The sequence below is a fragment of the Bombus pyrosoma genome, linkage group LG5, assembly GCF_014825855.1.
Source record: "Bombus pyrosoma isolate SC7728 linkage group LG5, ASM1482585v1, whole genome shotgun sequence".
Taxonomy (NCBI): Eukaryota; Metazoa; Arthropoda; class Insecta; order Hymenoptera; family Apidae; genus Bombus; species Bombus pyrosoma.
In genome coordinates, this window is record NC_057774.1 from 10,605,491 (window position 1) to 10,623,628 (window position 18,138).

Here is an 18,138-nt window from a genome sequence, read left to right on the forward strand (position 1 = left end):
TAATGATATTATGTTAGGTATTTCGAGTATTCGAGTATTGTCGTTTGTTGGTATTCTACTGCAATTTAAATTCGGTAAATGGCAGAAATGCAAATTTATTATCATATCAAGATTACCTATTAATTGATAGTTTACGTAGATTGATTCTTCAAATTTGTCGAATTAATCGTTTGATTTAAACACAAATATTGAAATATCTTCCCTCTCTAGATAAAATAATATAAATGATAAGAAAATATATTCCATGTTTTGAACCATTGTCGACAATGATGCGTTTTAGGCGGTTCAAATAATTTTATGTAAAGTATACAAATAAAAACTTGCTCTTTCTCTAAAAATTATGTATTTTCCCATATATCATTTAAATTTGTTGGTACAACTATTGCACTTTGTAGATGTCAAACTTGTAAATAGTTTTAATGTTAACGAACGATTCTCATACAATTCAAAAACCATCCCCAGTGAATTTGTCACACGTCCACGAAGATCACGCAATCACCGCGACGACCGACTTTGAATTTTCATCGAACGATCAGATTCTCTTGGCAGGCGACGCTCGTTCGATAGGCAAAAGCTCTTTCGCTGTAAAATTCAAGGGGAACTTAGGCTCTCGCGGTTAATTCACGACGTGGCTATAGTCTATCAAGTCACGGTGATTTATTGCGCGTCTGTCCCATGAACTTGCTGTAAGATTCAAGGACAGACCTCGACATATAGCTGAAGAGTCAGGTTCAATTACTCTTCAATCCGCCTGAACGACCATAGTGAAGGAAACGTGCACAAACTGATAGCTTTATTGGTCAGACGAAAGAATAAGTAGCGTATCGAGCTGGCCGAGATTCGTTGAGAATAATTCAATATCGTTTCACATACCAGATGCATGAGACCTATGATTAAAAGTGAGTGAGAAAATCAGGCCAAAAATCAAATTAGATCATTGCAAACTTCTTGTGATTGGAATTATACCTACGTGATATAAAATACGGTAATATTGTAGTAATATCGTAATTTAGTAGAATTTAAAAAATTCAAATTATGTATACCAGAAATTGTTTTTCGTTTAACACTAAAAAAGTTGATCTATTAGAAGATTGAAGAAAATACAAGCCATAGTCACCACCGAATGTGAGACATTTTTATTTACTTTACGGATCAGATATTGAAATGTATTGCTGCGTATATAATTTTCTTCTTCTTAAAATGTAATTTTTTCATTTGAATTTGTTACACGCCCTTTAATTTAAAGAATTGTCCACCCTTCTCTAATACAGAAAAAGTCAATTTAGCAATTACCATTAATCTTCGTTTAAATATTTTTACACACAAAGGAGACTACTGAAACTCAATTTCTATCAAAGATCCTAATCTTAGACGTTCGCCTTAGTACCGTCATACACAGAAGACCACCCAAATTCGATTCCTGTCGAAGATCCTAAATGTTCGCCTTAGTATCTTCACACACAGAAGGCTACACAAACCCAATTCCCACCAAAGTTGCTAAACTTCCCTCCATAAGAATCACTATAATTATATTCTATCGATCTTGTCCTTACAGAAAGCTTGGAGATAGATATCACCCCCTTTTTCACAACCACAAGAAATCTCTTCTCACACATTAGTTTGCTCAGAAAGTTTGTTTTATGATAGATGATGTAGTTTCGGCTGTATTTAACGGAATTGGAGAAAGATTATTTACTATGAACATCGGCCTGATAACGATGTTTGCCACGTTTTCTATGTTAAAATTTTCCAATCCTGTGGATTGCGAATGAACAAAAAATTTTTCAAAAGATCGTAAATGATCAACGATGAATCATTCGTATGGAAACACAATGTTTAGAAATGTTTGTCAAATGTCATCGTGTTTGTTACATCACCCATGTAATTTTCTAAATTAAATTTTCCTTAAATTTCGCATTGAACATTTCCAACAAATGAACACGTCTTATATTTGTAAGATTCAGAACCTCTTACCCATCCTCGACTCGCGAATTCATTTTCACTGTCATAATCATCCGAATCCAACCATATGTACACTCCATTCGCAAACGAGGCATAACGACGTTTGCATCAAACCGTTAACGATGCGAGACGTCGGATCGGACAATCGTTCGATGCTTGACCTATTTTCACAAGCTTACAAACCGGCAAACGTTAACTCGACCGTAAGGGTGAGAAGCAACGCGAGACTCCCTTTAATGTCTCGGCTTAGGGAGAAGAAAAGCCTCCCTGGAGGATTCTTACGTCGTGTCTTTCCCTCCTTTCTCCGTTGTTCACCTGCAGCCGCTAGTTTACGATGTCCTTCTAAGAGGGAAGTAAGACATTTCCACGGGACATTGCTTTCGCTATCACGGCGAACTTCTTTCGTTCGTGTATTGCTACACGTCCTTCAAAACGTACTTTATGTCGGAAAGAAAGCGTACATAGAATCACTCGGCTTCTAGAACGGGCGATATAGAGCTGGATACTCGTGCAAAATGTTTGAGAATGTTTGCCTACGTTCGCTAGTATGTATTTGTATCGATGGAAACACGAAGTGTGTGCGAACTTTATTAAATAATTGTGTATCATTGTAGTATTTATAAGTGTTTTAACATACTTCTGACAAATATTTGCAGACATTCGTAAATAATTGCATTTGCGAGTGTTTGAAGCGAGGTATATTATGTGGATATATTAAAAGTTGAATGTCCATTTTAACTAAATATTTAATTGTTTAAAATAATTTCGTATATTAAATGTCGGATAACCATCAAACGCGTGCTTTTAACAAACGTTCATAAACATTCGTAGAAGTTTATGAAAATTGTCATCATTGTTGAATATCCGTGTCAGATAAATGATTGTGAATAAAAACGTGTACCTGAACATTTACCGTCGATCTATAGAAATGGTGAATTTACCATTTATCTTCACCGAACGTGCAAAAACACAAATGAACTGCCATTGTTTTTAATGTGTCAACACTACTTCAAACGCTCGCTATCCTTTTTAATTGTATACCGGAGTACATATTCGATCTTCAAAATGTTGCCTAATATTCGCTAATGTTCTTTAATGTGAATTTTTTTTGGCGGAGACACGAATGACGAACAATAACTAAGGATTGCTAATATTTACATTTAAGATACATTTAAGATAATGTGGATACATCAAAGGAACTTTTACTTCGATTTTACTTCGCATTTCCTTCTTTCCTTTTGGAATAGTTATTGCAATATGTATGTAAGTACGTAACTGCAGTATGTAAGAACGTAACTGGAGACGTTTCTCTACATTTGGTAATGTTTCTTAACCCTTCGAGCGTTATTGGCCTTCCACGATATGGAAATAGAATACGTACTAGTTTCTCAGGAAAGGTACAAAAAGAACTGCTCCTGAGAGACATATTTCGATATTCTACGAGCTCGCAGAAGAAATGAAAATAACGATGCGTTACTTTGTAAAAGAAATTTTACAGTGGACGACTAAAATGATATAATACTTGACATAATATAGTAGAATTAATTTGACACGTCTTATGATTTAATTGCTTACCGACATATATTTATATTTATTTATTCACATATTTCATAGTATCTAACATGTGATAGAAAAAGAAGGGAACAATCTCTCTCTGACACGTTCTACAACAATTTTTAAATTTCCTGAGACTATAGAAAAAACTAATAATATGCAAAAAATATACTTTTCGTTTTGAGAGAAACGATTCAAATCGTAAAACGTTGGCTCATTTCTCAAAGAATGCCTTTGGTCATCCTTTAAATTCAGTTGCCCTTATACACCAATATTTGACCTAGCAATAGAACTTTTATTTTGCAATAAATCTTCGACTTCCTAACGCTATAATAAACCTTCATTCCCTTTGAGCTCTGTACGTTCGATCCATTACTTTCCCATCTCTTTTACATTCTCCCTATCTGACATCATCGAACTAGAATGTTCTCATCCTAACACCGTACCGATCATCGACGTATCAAGAAACTTTTCAACTATAATTCATTGTTCAATCGAGCGACGTTTCCGCGAAGGGCGAATTAAAGCAAATGCATCGTCTTTTAACGCGGACGAGTTTCATCGAGCGTTCTTGACTCGTGTTCCAGCTCGAACGAGACAGAAATCCGCGACAATCCCAACAGCGAGGCATTCACAGAGCCGTGACACTCTCCCCTGTGGCCAGTCGAGCGCGAAGAACGTTAAATTCGCGAGGGGCGCTGGGTGGCTTCGCATAGTCAAGGACAAAGCTCGAAAGTTTTTCGTCCACGTGACAGTTGATCGATACACAGACTGGCCAAAAGTAGCAAACGAGTTAACTGCTGGAACAACGATTAAAGTATAATAAATCGAGCAGTGATTCTGCAAGAAAGACGCTCTCATGTATAATACATGTAATAATTTTTAAGTGATTAGGAATATTGTCAATTTTATGCATTTGTGGGAAACTTGAAGGTAGTTTCAAATAAAGATCAAAAAATTGTTTTAAATAATGTTAAAAATAAGAATGTAGAAAATACAGATAATAGGCAGAAAACACGAAAAATATCCAAAATAGAATAAAGCTATTTTCTACCTAAGTTCCATTCTTTTACTTGCATTTACCAAAATATCACTGCATGAATATCCGCATTCTGGTGATCAGATTGTTGCAATCAGATGTATAGATCACAGATCTTATATATCAAAATTTTAGATAACTCGTGTAAAGTTTAAAATTCGACGATCATCTGCAAGGGGAGATTCTTTGAGAAAGTCTGATAGGGAAATTGTTGTCGAATTAACTTTCGATATTATGTGCAACGGAGCAAACATTATGAGATGGGTGTTATAATGCACGAAGGTAGAATGAGGATAGCTTGTACGGTGATAACGACGAGTTCGAGGCGATAGCGAGGTTGGCAGAATCTCTTGTTGTGGAATTCGACAACGTTTATGTCAAGGATAAGGGGGATGAATTTTGGGTTTGTAAAATTTAATGGAACTCTGGAGTAGCTTGGATATTTGACAAGAACGATAGTGCGCTATTGCTAATATCGCCGATGGCAATATAGCGTTGCTTGATTCATTTTATAATTGTGAAGTACTCGGATGATGATGACGAAAATTGGATACATTGAAATTAAAAAAGACGCGCACGTTGCAAAATACGACAGTTAGAGTCACGAAATTACAAAACAAGACATCTTTACTTCCGCAATAAGGAAACCTTATCGAGACGATTCGAGACTCGCTACACTTAGATCCAACGTGTGTCAGGTTGAGCAAGCCAAGGTTGATGTCTTCACGGTTGTGAAATTTGGCCGCGGTAAGAGTGATAAATCTGCCATATATATACTGAGCTTGTAAAATCTATTTCGAATTGGGATTCGATAAGGATGATCAGGATTTGTGGGTGGTGGGCCGTGACAGATCTTCCTGTGAATTACTCGAACTCATACAGCGAGTAAGTTATTGCCTAAATATATTTTCCAAGTAGCCTGTATCCAGAAAATACTCGCCATGATTTATGTGGCACTTCGTAGTTGCATGAAATGCTGATGATTAACACTCGATGAACCTTCATGACCTTTAAATAACCTTCAGTACCAAATTTTCAATGTTACGTACTAACTCTGGCCTAGCTGGCAGCGACACGATCTCGATGAACCTTGTGATCTCCAAATCACCCTAAGTACCTAAGTATATTTATATGACCTTTCATGATATTCAAATGACCCTAAGTATCAAAGACTATTGCACAAAGGCCCTCCAAAATTGATATAACTTAAAATGTCAATGTCCAAATAACATCAAACAAATTTCAGTACTTTCATACACATACATTCATATACACACACACATATATATAGTATAATACTAGTAGTAATGAAAGTAGTACAATAGTAATATACTAAATATTGTACTACATATATAGTAAAATATTTATAATTTGTTTTGCATAGAAATATTAGATTTCCAATATTTTATTGTTATTTTCGAAATAATCGTATTTTAAGAATGAATTAGTAAACTGGACAAAAATTTGGCACTGAACGAAAACGCAAACATGTGACATCTTTTTATACAACATGACGTAGCTGCTAATCGATGAACCGAAGGAAACGAGTGTTTTTCAACGGCGACAACAACTCCGCTGTTTCAGCGAGAAGCAATCCACGGGACGAAGAAAAAAAGTGCCATTACTGAATAATGGCACCGCCAAAGAGGAAATCAAAAGGCCGACTCTGGAAGGAACAAATAATAGGACCACGTTATAGCTATCAACAACGTCCTAAGCGACAAAACATTCCACGCCGAGTACAGACTCTTTATCAACCCACGACTGTACGAGAAATGGTGTACAGGCTGCTCAACAGCAAACATAACCAAGGTGCTATATTATGCATAATGAATTGCCATAACGAGTCTCGTCGATAATATTATTTTCCTTACAGTCTCCAAGAAGATATAATACATTTCAATTAAAGCAATTGAGATGAATATTATTAGAGACGAAAATAAAAGAGCTGCGTATAAGGAAAAGGATTTAATTTCTTTCTTCCTCAGAAGTTTCTTTTTATCGATGTCTAGTAGTAAATTTTGCGATAATACAAATTAATCTTTGAAAAAGATAAGGAAATTTATTTAATAGAGCAAAACTTGAAACGCAAAAAATGTAGTTATTTCACTTACTCTTCTAGACTGCTCTGACCAGAGCGTTGTGAGGAAAAGGAATATTTCACACGATATTACAGCTTTCGAACACGTAGAACATTAATAACAATTACGAACCTCTTTCAGGAAAAAAGCAAAGAGTCCCTGGAAGCGGCAGGCTTCACGGAAGTATGCGGAAATATCAAAATACACGAGAGTCCTCGTACGATAGCTCGCCCTATCGCGATAGCTCGCCGTCCATTCAGGACACAGAGTACACAAAATCCGTGGCAACGTCCGTGGAGAACTTGTCGAGAGTGATGGAGGCCACTGATAGCTCAGGAGCCAGCAGCTCTGGCAACAGCAGCGTTTCGAATGCCTCCGCGGAACCGATTGCTCTCGCGAAGACGATCGATAACACTAGAGCCTTGCTGAAGAAAAAATCTTTCGTTCAGGTCATCAACAATTACATCAAGGCCGGAATAGAGGAAGGTATCGCTTGGATGCTCTCTAATCCCGGTATTTGCTAGAAGGTCGAAGCCTCGTTCAATTTTTTATCAGGATTACCTTCGAGGAAATAAAAAGACTACTATACACAAATTTTGTACAAGTTTTCTTTAAAGTTTTCTTTAGTTTTGATAGTTATCATACAACGCCTCTAAAAATGGAATTTTTTTAGTATTCTTTGTATTTTTTAACTTAATTTATTCTTTTAATTGTATCTAACATTGTAAGAAGAAATGTTATCAACCTGACGATCACGTAATATAAATTTAGTCATCAAAATATAACGTATAGAACATAAACGAAGATGGCGCGTTTCAAAATTTCCATAAGACGGCGAAGTACGTGAATTTAGATCAACGACGGATAAATCTAAAGGCACTGAATCAATTTACACGTCTTTTTAAATCTACAGAATTTCGTCGTTCAGTTCAGATTCTATTAACCTTTATAAAGTTTCTATAGCGCGACAAACTTTTTACCTAATCCTTAGGAAAACGGCAAGCGAAGAAGTACATCCGCAAGGCACTTTCCTTCGGCGTGAAATCCGGTTACCTGATTCCTGCTGGTCCACAAGGACAGGTGATACGAGTATCTCCAACGTTAATAGAATCGAAGAAGAGTGACATAGAATCACGGAAAAGACGAAGGAGGGCCAGAAGAGGCGAAGAAGACCCGATAGCCGATGCCCAGAAACGGCGTCGATTGACCCCTCCTTGGGACACGAAGAACATCACACGCCGTGAAAATACACCAAAACCGGAAACTCCGCCTCGAAAAAGAAGGAAGACGTCGAAAAATTCGATTCAGGCGAAGAAGAGTCCCAGGAAGAAAACCAAGGAACGTATTACACGGCAGAGCGGAAAAAGGAGAACTAGGAAAGAAAAAAAGTTAGTAATCTAAACGCTGTTATGCGCTTCTTATGTTATTCTTCGCTTTTTGTGGATTTACCAGAGCTTTGGAAATTAGGGGCAAATATCTTTGGCTATGCTTGCACTTTTTGTGACGGACCATTAGTTAATTTTTATGAGGCATTTTTTGCTCATTGCTGGTTAATTTCTTCTACTATCAACGATGTTTTGTCAAGTTTGAATAATTGACGAGGGTTTAATTGATCGACTACTAACTCAAATCTTTTTCCAATATTAAAATCGTTAGAATTCTGTTTTAATGGTTAGATTGCCGATTTTTATACACTCTCATATTTTTGTTATTTTCTATATTTTTGCATATTATATATGCATTTTATACAATTATAATATTTGCAACTTTATAATTATATTGTAAATCTACATAATTCTAATTGTATAAACAGCCGCAATGCGGTAATGCTTATTTAAACGTTACTACGTTCTTCAGATCACTATCGTATTAATTATATTTTTATATCGTTAAAAAATATCTTGATTTTGAGAAATGATGTCTTACTTCAGTTTTGTACTAAAGTTTTTCTTAAAATAGCTAGTATCGTCGAAACAAAATCGAGATTCGAACACAGAGATTTGTAAACTCTAACAATGTTAATATTTCCACGTAATTAAATTATCCCTCTAATATCATAATCACTGAAAAGCGATTCATTTTATTTAAAATATTTATTACAGCCTTTTTCGTCGATAAAATAGTTCATTACATAACAAGAAAACTACGAACATTCACAAACAAAACGACAAAGTGCTCTAATATTATGGTCTATGGATAGCAAAACAAACAAGTGGGTGTTTACGAACGAAACAGCAAAATATCTATAAATTTCGCCTACTATGATCAAAACGGTGCAATGGATACTCACGAACGAAACGACGAAATGCTTGAAGAATAATTTGAAGTTCTGTTTCAGAGATACGTTAATAATATCAAGGCTGTGCAAGAACCCGAGCAACAAAATCGACGAGACTCAGAAGAAAATAAAAAGTACGCGAAACTCGTACAAATACGATGTGGACATGGGAAAAGAGGATCACAGAAATCGCAGGGCCAAATCTTCCCGTTCAAAAAAAGGAGATAATGAGAATTCGAAAGAGAATAAACCAGACTCGAGCAACGAGGATGCATACAACGCGGAATTGAGCGGAAACGAAGAAATCAACGAAAGAATGGCGATAGTACGACAGAAATCGACGACCAGTCGAGAGGATGCTTTGCGAAATGGCAGCGGATCATTCGGAAATCCAGGGAAAATCGTCGAAGAAAAATTGGATGCCTCCTATGAAGAAAATAACGAGAACGATACAATTGAGAATTTGAATTAACTATTTATTGTATAATTTACTTAGAAAAAAAGTGAAGAAAATGTTGTAAAAGATTTCTACACAATTTTGAAATATTAAATTTAAAAGATGAAGCTTTTTATAGAAATTTATTGGATATCTTTTAACTAGCAGTGTATTATTAGTATGTATACAATTTTAATTTCTTTTGTAATTACATAAATTTCAAATAAAATTAATTTTCAATCGTACATGTAATATCAGCTATTCTGGTGATTTTCTGGTAATTCTAGCAAAACAGGACCATCTGTAGTATGTATTTCTTAGAACTATAGCAGTTTGGTATATGTTTGGAATTGTATAAATTTGCCGCAGGACATCGATTGATCGTGTAAGAAGCAATTGTACCATCTGGTATAATTTTACGTTCATTGAAAATTTCAACAACGTTCAACATAAATTTAGAATAAAGGATATATTTGTCTTAAAATTTGTACTACAGTGCAAGCAACGACAAAATTTTCATCACAAAACGCGTCAAATACGATTCTAGATTTATACTAATTATAAATAACTAATTTTATATTTGAAACTCTTTGTGTCGATCGACTGAACTCTAAAAGTCAATAGCGAGATTTCATCTACCATGCAAGTCGACATTTTTTCGAGAATTTATGACGATGTCGACGATCTCGGGTCGCGGAGTTTGACCTCATCACCCTTCGCCAGCTATACAATACCGTGATCGTGGTTGGTTGATCGGGTTCCACGAATCGGAAGTTGTCGCCATGATTCTGTCAATGTGTATGTGCACACATAAAAAAAAAAATAGACAGAAAAGTCAACAGACGAAAAATAGTTTGGATATTGCAATGTCAAAGGACTGGCTTATAATGGAACTGGCAAAGAACTTAAATGCGAAATGGGAGAAGTAATAATATTGGTGTAAGTAATAGTGTAATGACATTGAAAGTTGCATAAATAGGAAACTAAATGAGAAACTGTGGAGTATTTTCTTGTCCTGTTAGATATAAAAGATAATGAACCTGAAATTCTTCTGTGCATAGATCTAATTTAGTTTCATTTCCTGTAATTACAAGCTTAATTTAATTATGAGCTTTACTACATTCGGGACAGTAATCGGTACATAATATTGTGTAATAACAATTTAATTAATCATTTTTTTTATTATCTTTCTTAATATACCTCATGATCTTTCTTTAGTTGAAATGAAATAGAAATCGAAAGTAGAGTATTTATTACGATCAAGTTTGAAAAAAAAAATGACAAAGAAAATAATTCTTCGGCAACTTCGAGTGATAAATAGAAAATAAATGAATGAGAAAGTAGGCAGAAGGCAACGCCTGCTTTATGAAACGCGTAAAGAGAACAGCAAACGTGTGAATGTAGTCGACGAGACGAGATTTCGTTGTTCGGTGAAAAAAAAAGAATAGGCGAAAGGAACCGATGGATTGGCACCGTCGGTCGTGCCTCTCTTCTTTTCATCAATGTCCTGAAAATTCCTAGACAAAATTCGGCGCCACGACCGATCAAAATCCTAGAAAAAATTCGGCTGGACTATCGAAATCCTTCGGAAACAACGGCGGCTGAGGAACAAGTACGGACGTCCAGAGGAGTTTCACATCCATCAGTAAGCACAAAATGGCCCACATAAAGAGACGTCCTCATGCGCGAAGCCATCACAAGATGAGTGAGTGATGATCTTGGAAAAGATTTGAGGAAAAAATGACAAAATTCCTGTTTTATTTCCACGAGAAATTCATTGGAATGATGACGTAGCGTATTCTCTATATACTTTAGAAGTGACGACTTTTTATATTCTTCGACACTTTTTTGTTTTTCCCGATGAAAGAGGTGAAATGAATTTGCGTTAGAATATTAATTTAGAAAATTAACGAGACTAAAATGCGCATTTTTTTTTTCAAAATAAAGGTACGTTATCGCCTAGCAGATTTTATTGGACTATTTCTTTGATTGTCAGTAATGGCCACAAAAGAAGCCATTCATCGCTTGACCATATATTATATTTTGTTTATTACATTTCGTAACGACACTCACGTCTGGTACTTTGTAATTCTTCCGTCGTTTTTCGATTGATTTCTTTGAACTGAAACGCCAAACTTCGTTCGATATTTGCGACAAGCATCGTGGAACATCACTAAAAATTTCTCCCGCGAATTCCAAGGTACCTTCCAAGCGTTTTCATTATTCAAATCGAATTGACCAATTGAAACAGCTGCCAATTTCTTTTACTTAGCCTAGAGATCGTATTCTAAATTTATTTTTGATTTATTTCATATTTTTGATTTGGAGAAAAATTCAGTATACTCTTACGTTGTATTCTCAACCTAAAAATAGTCGATTCTCTACGTTCTACGAGAATTTCTAAAATATATATTCGATTTAAAAAATTAGAAATTCTACATTTAAACTTAAGACGACAAATAGTGAAATATTTCAAGTTGAAATACCTTTTTTCCAAAGTTTAGAATAGACACATCCCAGTTTCCATCCTTAAACTTTCAAGAGCAGAAGCTTTCGGTCGAATTTCATAGAATTCTCGTATCCTATCACAGCTCTTTAAGAACACCAATAAATCTCTAAATCTTACAAAATTCTTCAAAAAAAAAAAAAAGTTACATTCAATATCGAACAACCTACAATACGTCAGAATTTTCACTTAGCAGTCGTCTCAAATTCTCTTGCACCTCCCGCGCGCTTCTGCCTGAACTTGCGAAAGAATTACACGTAAAGGTCCAAGCTTTGAAAAAGAAAATCCTTGTCTGGGTATAGCTGGAATCCTCGCGACGACTAGTTTATCGCGTTTCAGAGTTACGTCGTAAACCAAATATCTCGGAGCTGGTGTACAAATTCCTGCGCCTTGGCGGGAGCAAGGAGGAAGCTTGTGAAGCGTTGCGAAATTACAGTAGGAGGTGTCGGTACTGCAAGCGGCCGAAACGCCGTGAAGAAGTTTTGGATTGCCTAGATTCTCGACCTGGCGGTAACATGGCCAACAAACGGAAAGGTTCGGCAAGGAATTCCAACATTCACCGGGTGAAACGACGCCAAACCTCCAAGGACCACACCCTCTCGTCATGCATGTATAGGAGCAATGGAGGAGAAGGTTAGTGCAATGAAAGTCATGGAAATTGTTTCTACATTCTAGACGATGCACTGTTCGAAACAGATTAGCAGATTATCCGCGTTTAATCTGCTGTTGCATAAACTTTCTAGATCGATACTATAGGTTTTTCAAGTTTTATTATATATTTTCTTTTTACAAGTTATTATGAGTTTCTCATCTTATGGATGATGGATATACTTTGATACTTTGTTTACATTAAACTGGTGTTTTATGAGAATTGTTTTTATAAATACTTTCTATGTATAACTTTTAAACCTTTTTATATTCCTTTATAGTAGAGATCTCTTTTCACGCTTTTTGCGTATAATACTCTATATCGATAGCTAGGTTAATAGTTAAATAGTCTGGTGAGAAGAGCGTGAGATATATGTATCAGAAGGATGTATGGTCGAGAGTTCAAGGCGAATAAAAATAACAATTGTAAACCCTGTCCCTTTTCATAGTTAAGAGGCAGAAAAAAATAAACTATCATTGTTATATTCGAGGTCTTTCTTGTATTATTCGATAATTATATTTTACACTTTCTATAGCTGTACTTAAGACAGTGACATTTGTGATATCGGCATAGTATCTAGTTTAATTTAATGACTTGCTGAAATTATGAATAATGACACCTATCTAAATATCATTATTTGTTACTTACTAATTAGCTTAACTATAATCGTAGGTCGAGTAATATTTATTATGATCCGAGAATAATTGCAATTGCTTAATGAACGCGAAAGTCGAGTAATGGGTATCGTTACCTTTTATTGCACCGTTACATAAAGGCAATAAGATGATTAATTAACACAGCAGTGCATTATTATTATCGTAGGCAGTTAAATAATAATCCGACATACTGCACCTCATATGTAACTTATTGCTTAATAGAAATAAAACGTTCCCTTTTTTCCCCGACATACAACTTACCATTTAGCCGAAATTAATAACTTCCGCGTGCCACGTCACGTTTCCTTGCGATAAACCAATATCGTTGATTCACCATCGTTGGATTAATACAACAAGTTTTATATATAAACCATTTATGAGTTTTCTCAATGCATTATTTTTTCTATTCATTATCCAATGCAGCATAATAACTTTGAAAATAATTTTTGAATACCAAATACACGCGAAACGTTGCTCAAAGTTGTACATATTCTTAAAAATTCTACATTCAGAGCATATATTATATTTATCAAATATATTATAAAATCCAATTTCTCTATAGGAATAAGAAAAATGAAAAGATACATCCAGAAGGCAATCGATTTCGGCGTAGAATCCGGTTATCTGATCCCGAAAGACGCGGCGTACAAAGTTCTCCGTGTATCCTCGGATCTAATGAACGAAGGCAATTACGAAAGTAAGGATAGAAAGTCGGACAGCACGGTTTCACAAGTTGAGGACAGAAGGCCTCGTCGAACGCCGATTAGATTCGAAGACTACGAGGTGCAGGACGCCAGGGGGCGACGACGTAGAAGCAGGAGGAGAAGAAGTTCAAGGCGAAGGAGATCCAGGAGTGGGTCCAGAAGAAGGCGAAGGAGATCGCGAAGGAGATCACGAAGAAGACACGGCAGGAGGCGTGACGAGTAATTCTACCAAGTTCTTTTTTCTTTTACCTTCCCGAAATAAAGTTCGCGTGTAAGAGAAATACTCATAGAAACTCTTTCAATTACCTTTTGGAAACGCCATCCTTCTTAAGAGAGGAAATGGCACGGCAACAATTGCACGAAAGGATTTCGAACGTTGTATTTTTCAAGAAGATCTGTTTATTCCAATTATCTTCGGTTAATCTATTGCTTGACTCTCATCATACGCGTTTCATATCGTAAAACACTAAATAAAGCAAGAGGTAGAATTTCCCAATAAATGTAATTAGCGCATGTTACTATATTTATTGCTAACAGCATATGTCCCGTATATTTTTGCTTCAAATTTTCTGCAAACATAAAAACATCCATAATTTATCGATAATAGCATTCCAATATTTCCAATGTAATAATTCATTCATAGTCTAATAATTTGATTATTAATTTCATATCAAAGTTTCACATCAGGAACGTGAAGTGTAGCTTCCCAGAACATTCTTCTTCTTAGAAATTTAACTTTATAGAACCATCCCGAAGGACAGTCATAATAGAATTAGTACTATTAACTTGATCCTGATGTCGTTGCCAGGGCCGCCGTTCTAAGTAATTAAACCGAACGAATTCGTTTCAGATCTGGTGCCGAGGAAGAAGTGGTAGAGATCGAGAACGACGATGATTACGACTTCGAGAAACAGGGAGAGAAAAGGAAGAGTCCGGATAACGCGAACGGAAGCGAGAAAAACGAACGTCTAAATCAGTCCGATGGTGAAAAGAAAGCAGAGAAGGCAGAGGACGATGGTTCGGATCTGTCCATCGACGAGGACGAAAGTGACGACGAGGAAGGAAAAAAGAGAGAAGATACGACAAAATCGTAAACGTGGATACATCGACAAATTGATCGTGTTGTGTCAAACTCATACCTTGAGATTATGACGTCAAATGAAACTGTTTATTCATATAAAAAAGATGAAATGTCCCGTGGTAATATTTTCTTATTGGAATTCTTCATCCAATTGACAATTATGTAGAATACTCATTTATGGTCGTGGTGATTCATACAAGTGTAGTCATGACTAATAAGTTCACGTTTACATTTTTTCACAATAAAACAATAATATCGTGAAATATATAATTAGATTTATTCCACTACATATCGCGATAGTGGAAATTAATTTTACCCATTTTCTTTAAAAAGATAGGGTTTCATACCATTTGGAATTTGATTGAAATTCAAGCTATTTATTTTAATAATTTAACTTATGCGAATAGAAACTTGAATTCGACTAATTTCAAACTCAAGCTTCAGTCACTTAAATACAAGCAACTTTATTAATCTGAACGACATTTACGTCAAAAAGTACAGCTATAGAACATTCCCACTAAGTACCTCTAATACAACCACATAAATTCAGTGAATCATAAAGCGGTAGCCTAATTTTCCTCTTCTGCCAACTAGTCGACTGTACCTCTACTATTGCGATCCTCCAAACCTCTTGCGAACCACGCGTCCCTTTCCTATGGGAGCGTTCACCTTCGTTCCAAACAAGTAAACGACCTCTGATAGAATTATTAAAAGCCCCCCCCCCTGAAGGGAAAAAAGGGTAAACACAGAGGGACCACCTATAATCCCGTCGCCTAAGTACTTCATTGGTAGTAGTAACAAACGACAGCGAGCCATAGCCCAAAGGAAATTGACCATTAGCCGGCCTACGTGTAGGTTTTCTTGCACAATTAAACTCATTAGCATGATTTTACAAATCACAGATACCAGACTACCAGTGCTAATAAATTTCCTTACATAACAGTATTAAATTTGACAGGAAAATAACTAAAAACGATATTCTATGAGTCAATTTTATAAATTCCAAGCCAGCTGATTATTTTGTTCCATGTAAAATAATAAAATTGTACAACAAAAATCTATAAGCTACACTCGTTATTTCTTGATTTCATTAGTATTATTGTTAAATAAATTATTATGCAGAAGGACCTAGGACATTTCCACCACAGTTGTCTCTGTCTTCTTCGATATTACTTGCAAAATTACGAAAGAACTTTCGGGTCGATGATCCAGGTTAAATCGAGAATTGCTCGTGAGTTTCGTTTCGTATGTAGAAATAGTATCCCAAAAGCTACTTCGAAAGAGCTATCTCGTAAACCATAATTGGATAGAACATACGCTTCCAACAGGGAGCGAAAACATATCCCTTGAAGAACGAAGGCAAAAAGGTTCCGCGTTTTGTTTCGGTGGGCTTTTACGAGCTTCCCCCGTTATCCCAACTCGTTATTTGGCTATTGTGTACGCGAGAGAATAGAATACAGGGTGCATATAGGGGTGTGGAATTTGACCGCTGAATTTACTTGAATTTTTCTAACCGTGAAGTTTCTTAAGAGTAATTCCGTTTCCTTTTTGTACGATGAATATTTATTTTGTATTTAGAACAATTTTTGGGAGAGTCTCAGTTGAATATTCTAAAGCAACGCTTCAGAATCGAAATAAAAGCTCGTCAGTCGTATGTATGTAACTTGAGGTACGAATCAATGAAATGTTATTTCATTGAAAATTTTTTAATGGTCACTTTATTCCATCGTCATCAATTTCTTTGAGGAGAAATGTTTGTTAATCCTGTCAAGGTTCTAATGATATACATATTATAATTATGGACGTATTAAAATAAATATTCTCAGATTTCAACTACACGCATATTTTAAACATACCAATGTTAATTTTGATTATATTCGAGTATCAAACATTTTGTTTTTATCTACCAAGAGAATACGAAACTTAATTAATTATCGGAAAGGTGCGCTGATGTACATTCGATCCAATCTAATTTTCTTTCCACGTTTTATTTAATTCCTGACTGCACAATACGTTCGTAAATCTAACACTTTTTCTAAAGATCCGTTGCACTTAGTTCGATCAACACATTTGTACGGCGAACATAGGTTTTCACAGGTCTAACAACAAAAGCTATTAATACATCTTGTGGATGAATAATGATATAGAATCAACTGTATCACTATAAAAACCAATTAATTTTCTTGCAATAAGATAAAGGCAACAGTGTAGATCAAAAAAAAGTGACAGCGCTATAATTCACTATAGTCTAGAATTCGTATCAAAGAAATAAATGAAAGGAAAAGGGGGCAAGTATTTGTTTATATACTTTCCAAAAACTTATCAAGGTCTTTAAACATGAACCGTGTTGCAAATCTACAAAATTTCTACTAAAAAGAAAAAAGTACGAATTGATCATTGTAACCATTCTGGTAACTTCAGTACTTTACAAAAAAATCATTCAAGTTCGCAAAAATGTGCTGCTATAAATGTATGAAATTTTCACAAAAGCATAGAAAATTGTTCGTTTTAACCACTCTGATAGTTTTACTATCAAAATACAACACAAAATACAATACAATCATTTCCGCAGACGATACCAAATAAAATAAAACAAAGCAAGTATTAATATTTATCAACACAGCCGAAAAGGCCGCAAAAACAGCATAAAAGTTCCCATTTCGTAAAATCCGCGGAACACAAACAGCGAAATCAAAACAAACCCGAAGCCCCAATCCAACCATCCGTTAGCCAAAGTTCAATGCTCGGTGTTTACAACCGCTGCGGAATAAACCCTGAAAAGCGATCGCATTCTTCTTCCTATGACCCTCAATTACAGTCTCGACAATCCACCGCAGCAAGTTGATCGCGCGATGTCTCCGGTCAAAAATTCTCCGCGAATTTATCAGCGCGTATGTAGTACATACGAATAACCCAGCTGGGCGGAGCGACGCACTCACGAAATTGCAGGAAGAGCGTGTGCGATTTCCCGGTGAACAAGGGAGTGCGGTGATCCAGTGGCCCTCAAACTATCCAATGACTGCAGCCATGGCCAAGCACTTGACCTCCGTCGCAGCCCGTGAACTCAGCACCGATATTTACGAGCGGTATTCCGCTCGCTGGTTTCCTCGCCCTCTTCGAGGCGCGTATTCTACCATCCTCGTTCGTTCGACGATGTCGTGGCAAAGCGTTATCCTCGTTGCACATAGACTA

General features: G+C 35.9%; 2 protein-coding genes across 11 annotated transcripts in view; one reads left to right on the forward strand and one right to left on the reverse strand.

The window, feature by feature from the left end:
- LOC122567525 (two pore potassium channel protein sup-9) overlaps nucleotides 1-18,138 on the reverse strand; it is a 77,781-nt gene that overhangs the window by 14,658 nt on the left and 44,985 nt on the right. The gene's annotated exons all lie outside the window — the stretch shown is intronic.
- Nucleotides 6,822-9,386, forward strand: LOC122567524 (muscle M-line assembly protein unc-89-like). The gene is made up of 3 exons (XM_043726144.1): nucleotides 6,822-7,122; nucleotides 7,628-8,024; nucleotides 8,975-9,386. The coding sequence occupies exons 1-3, from the start codon at nucleotides 6,822-6,824 to the stop codon at nucleotides 9,384-9,386; spliced, it is 1,110 nt and encodes a 369-aa protein (XP_043582079.1).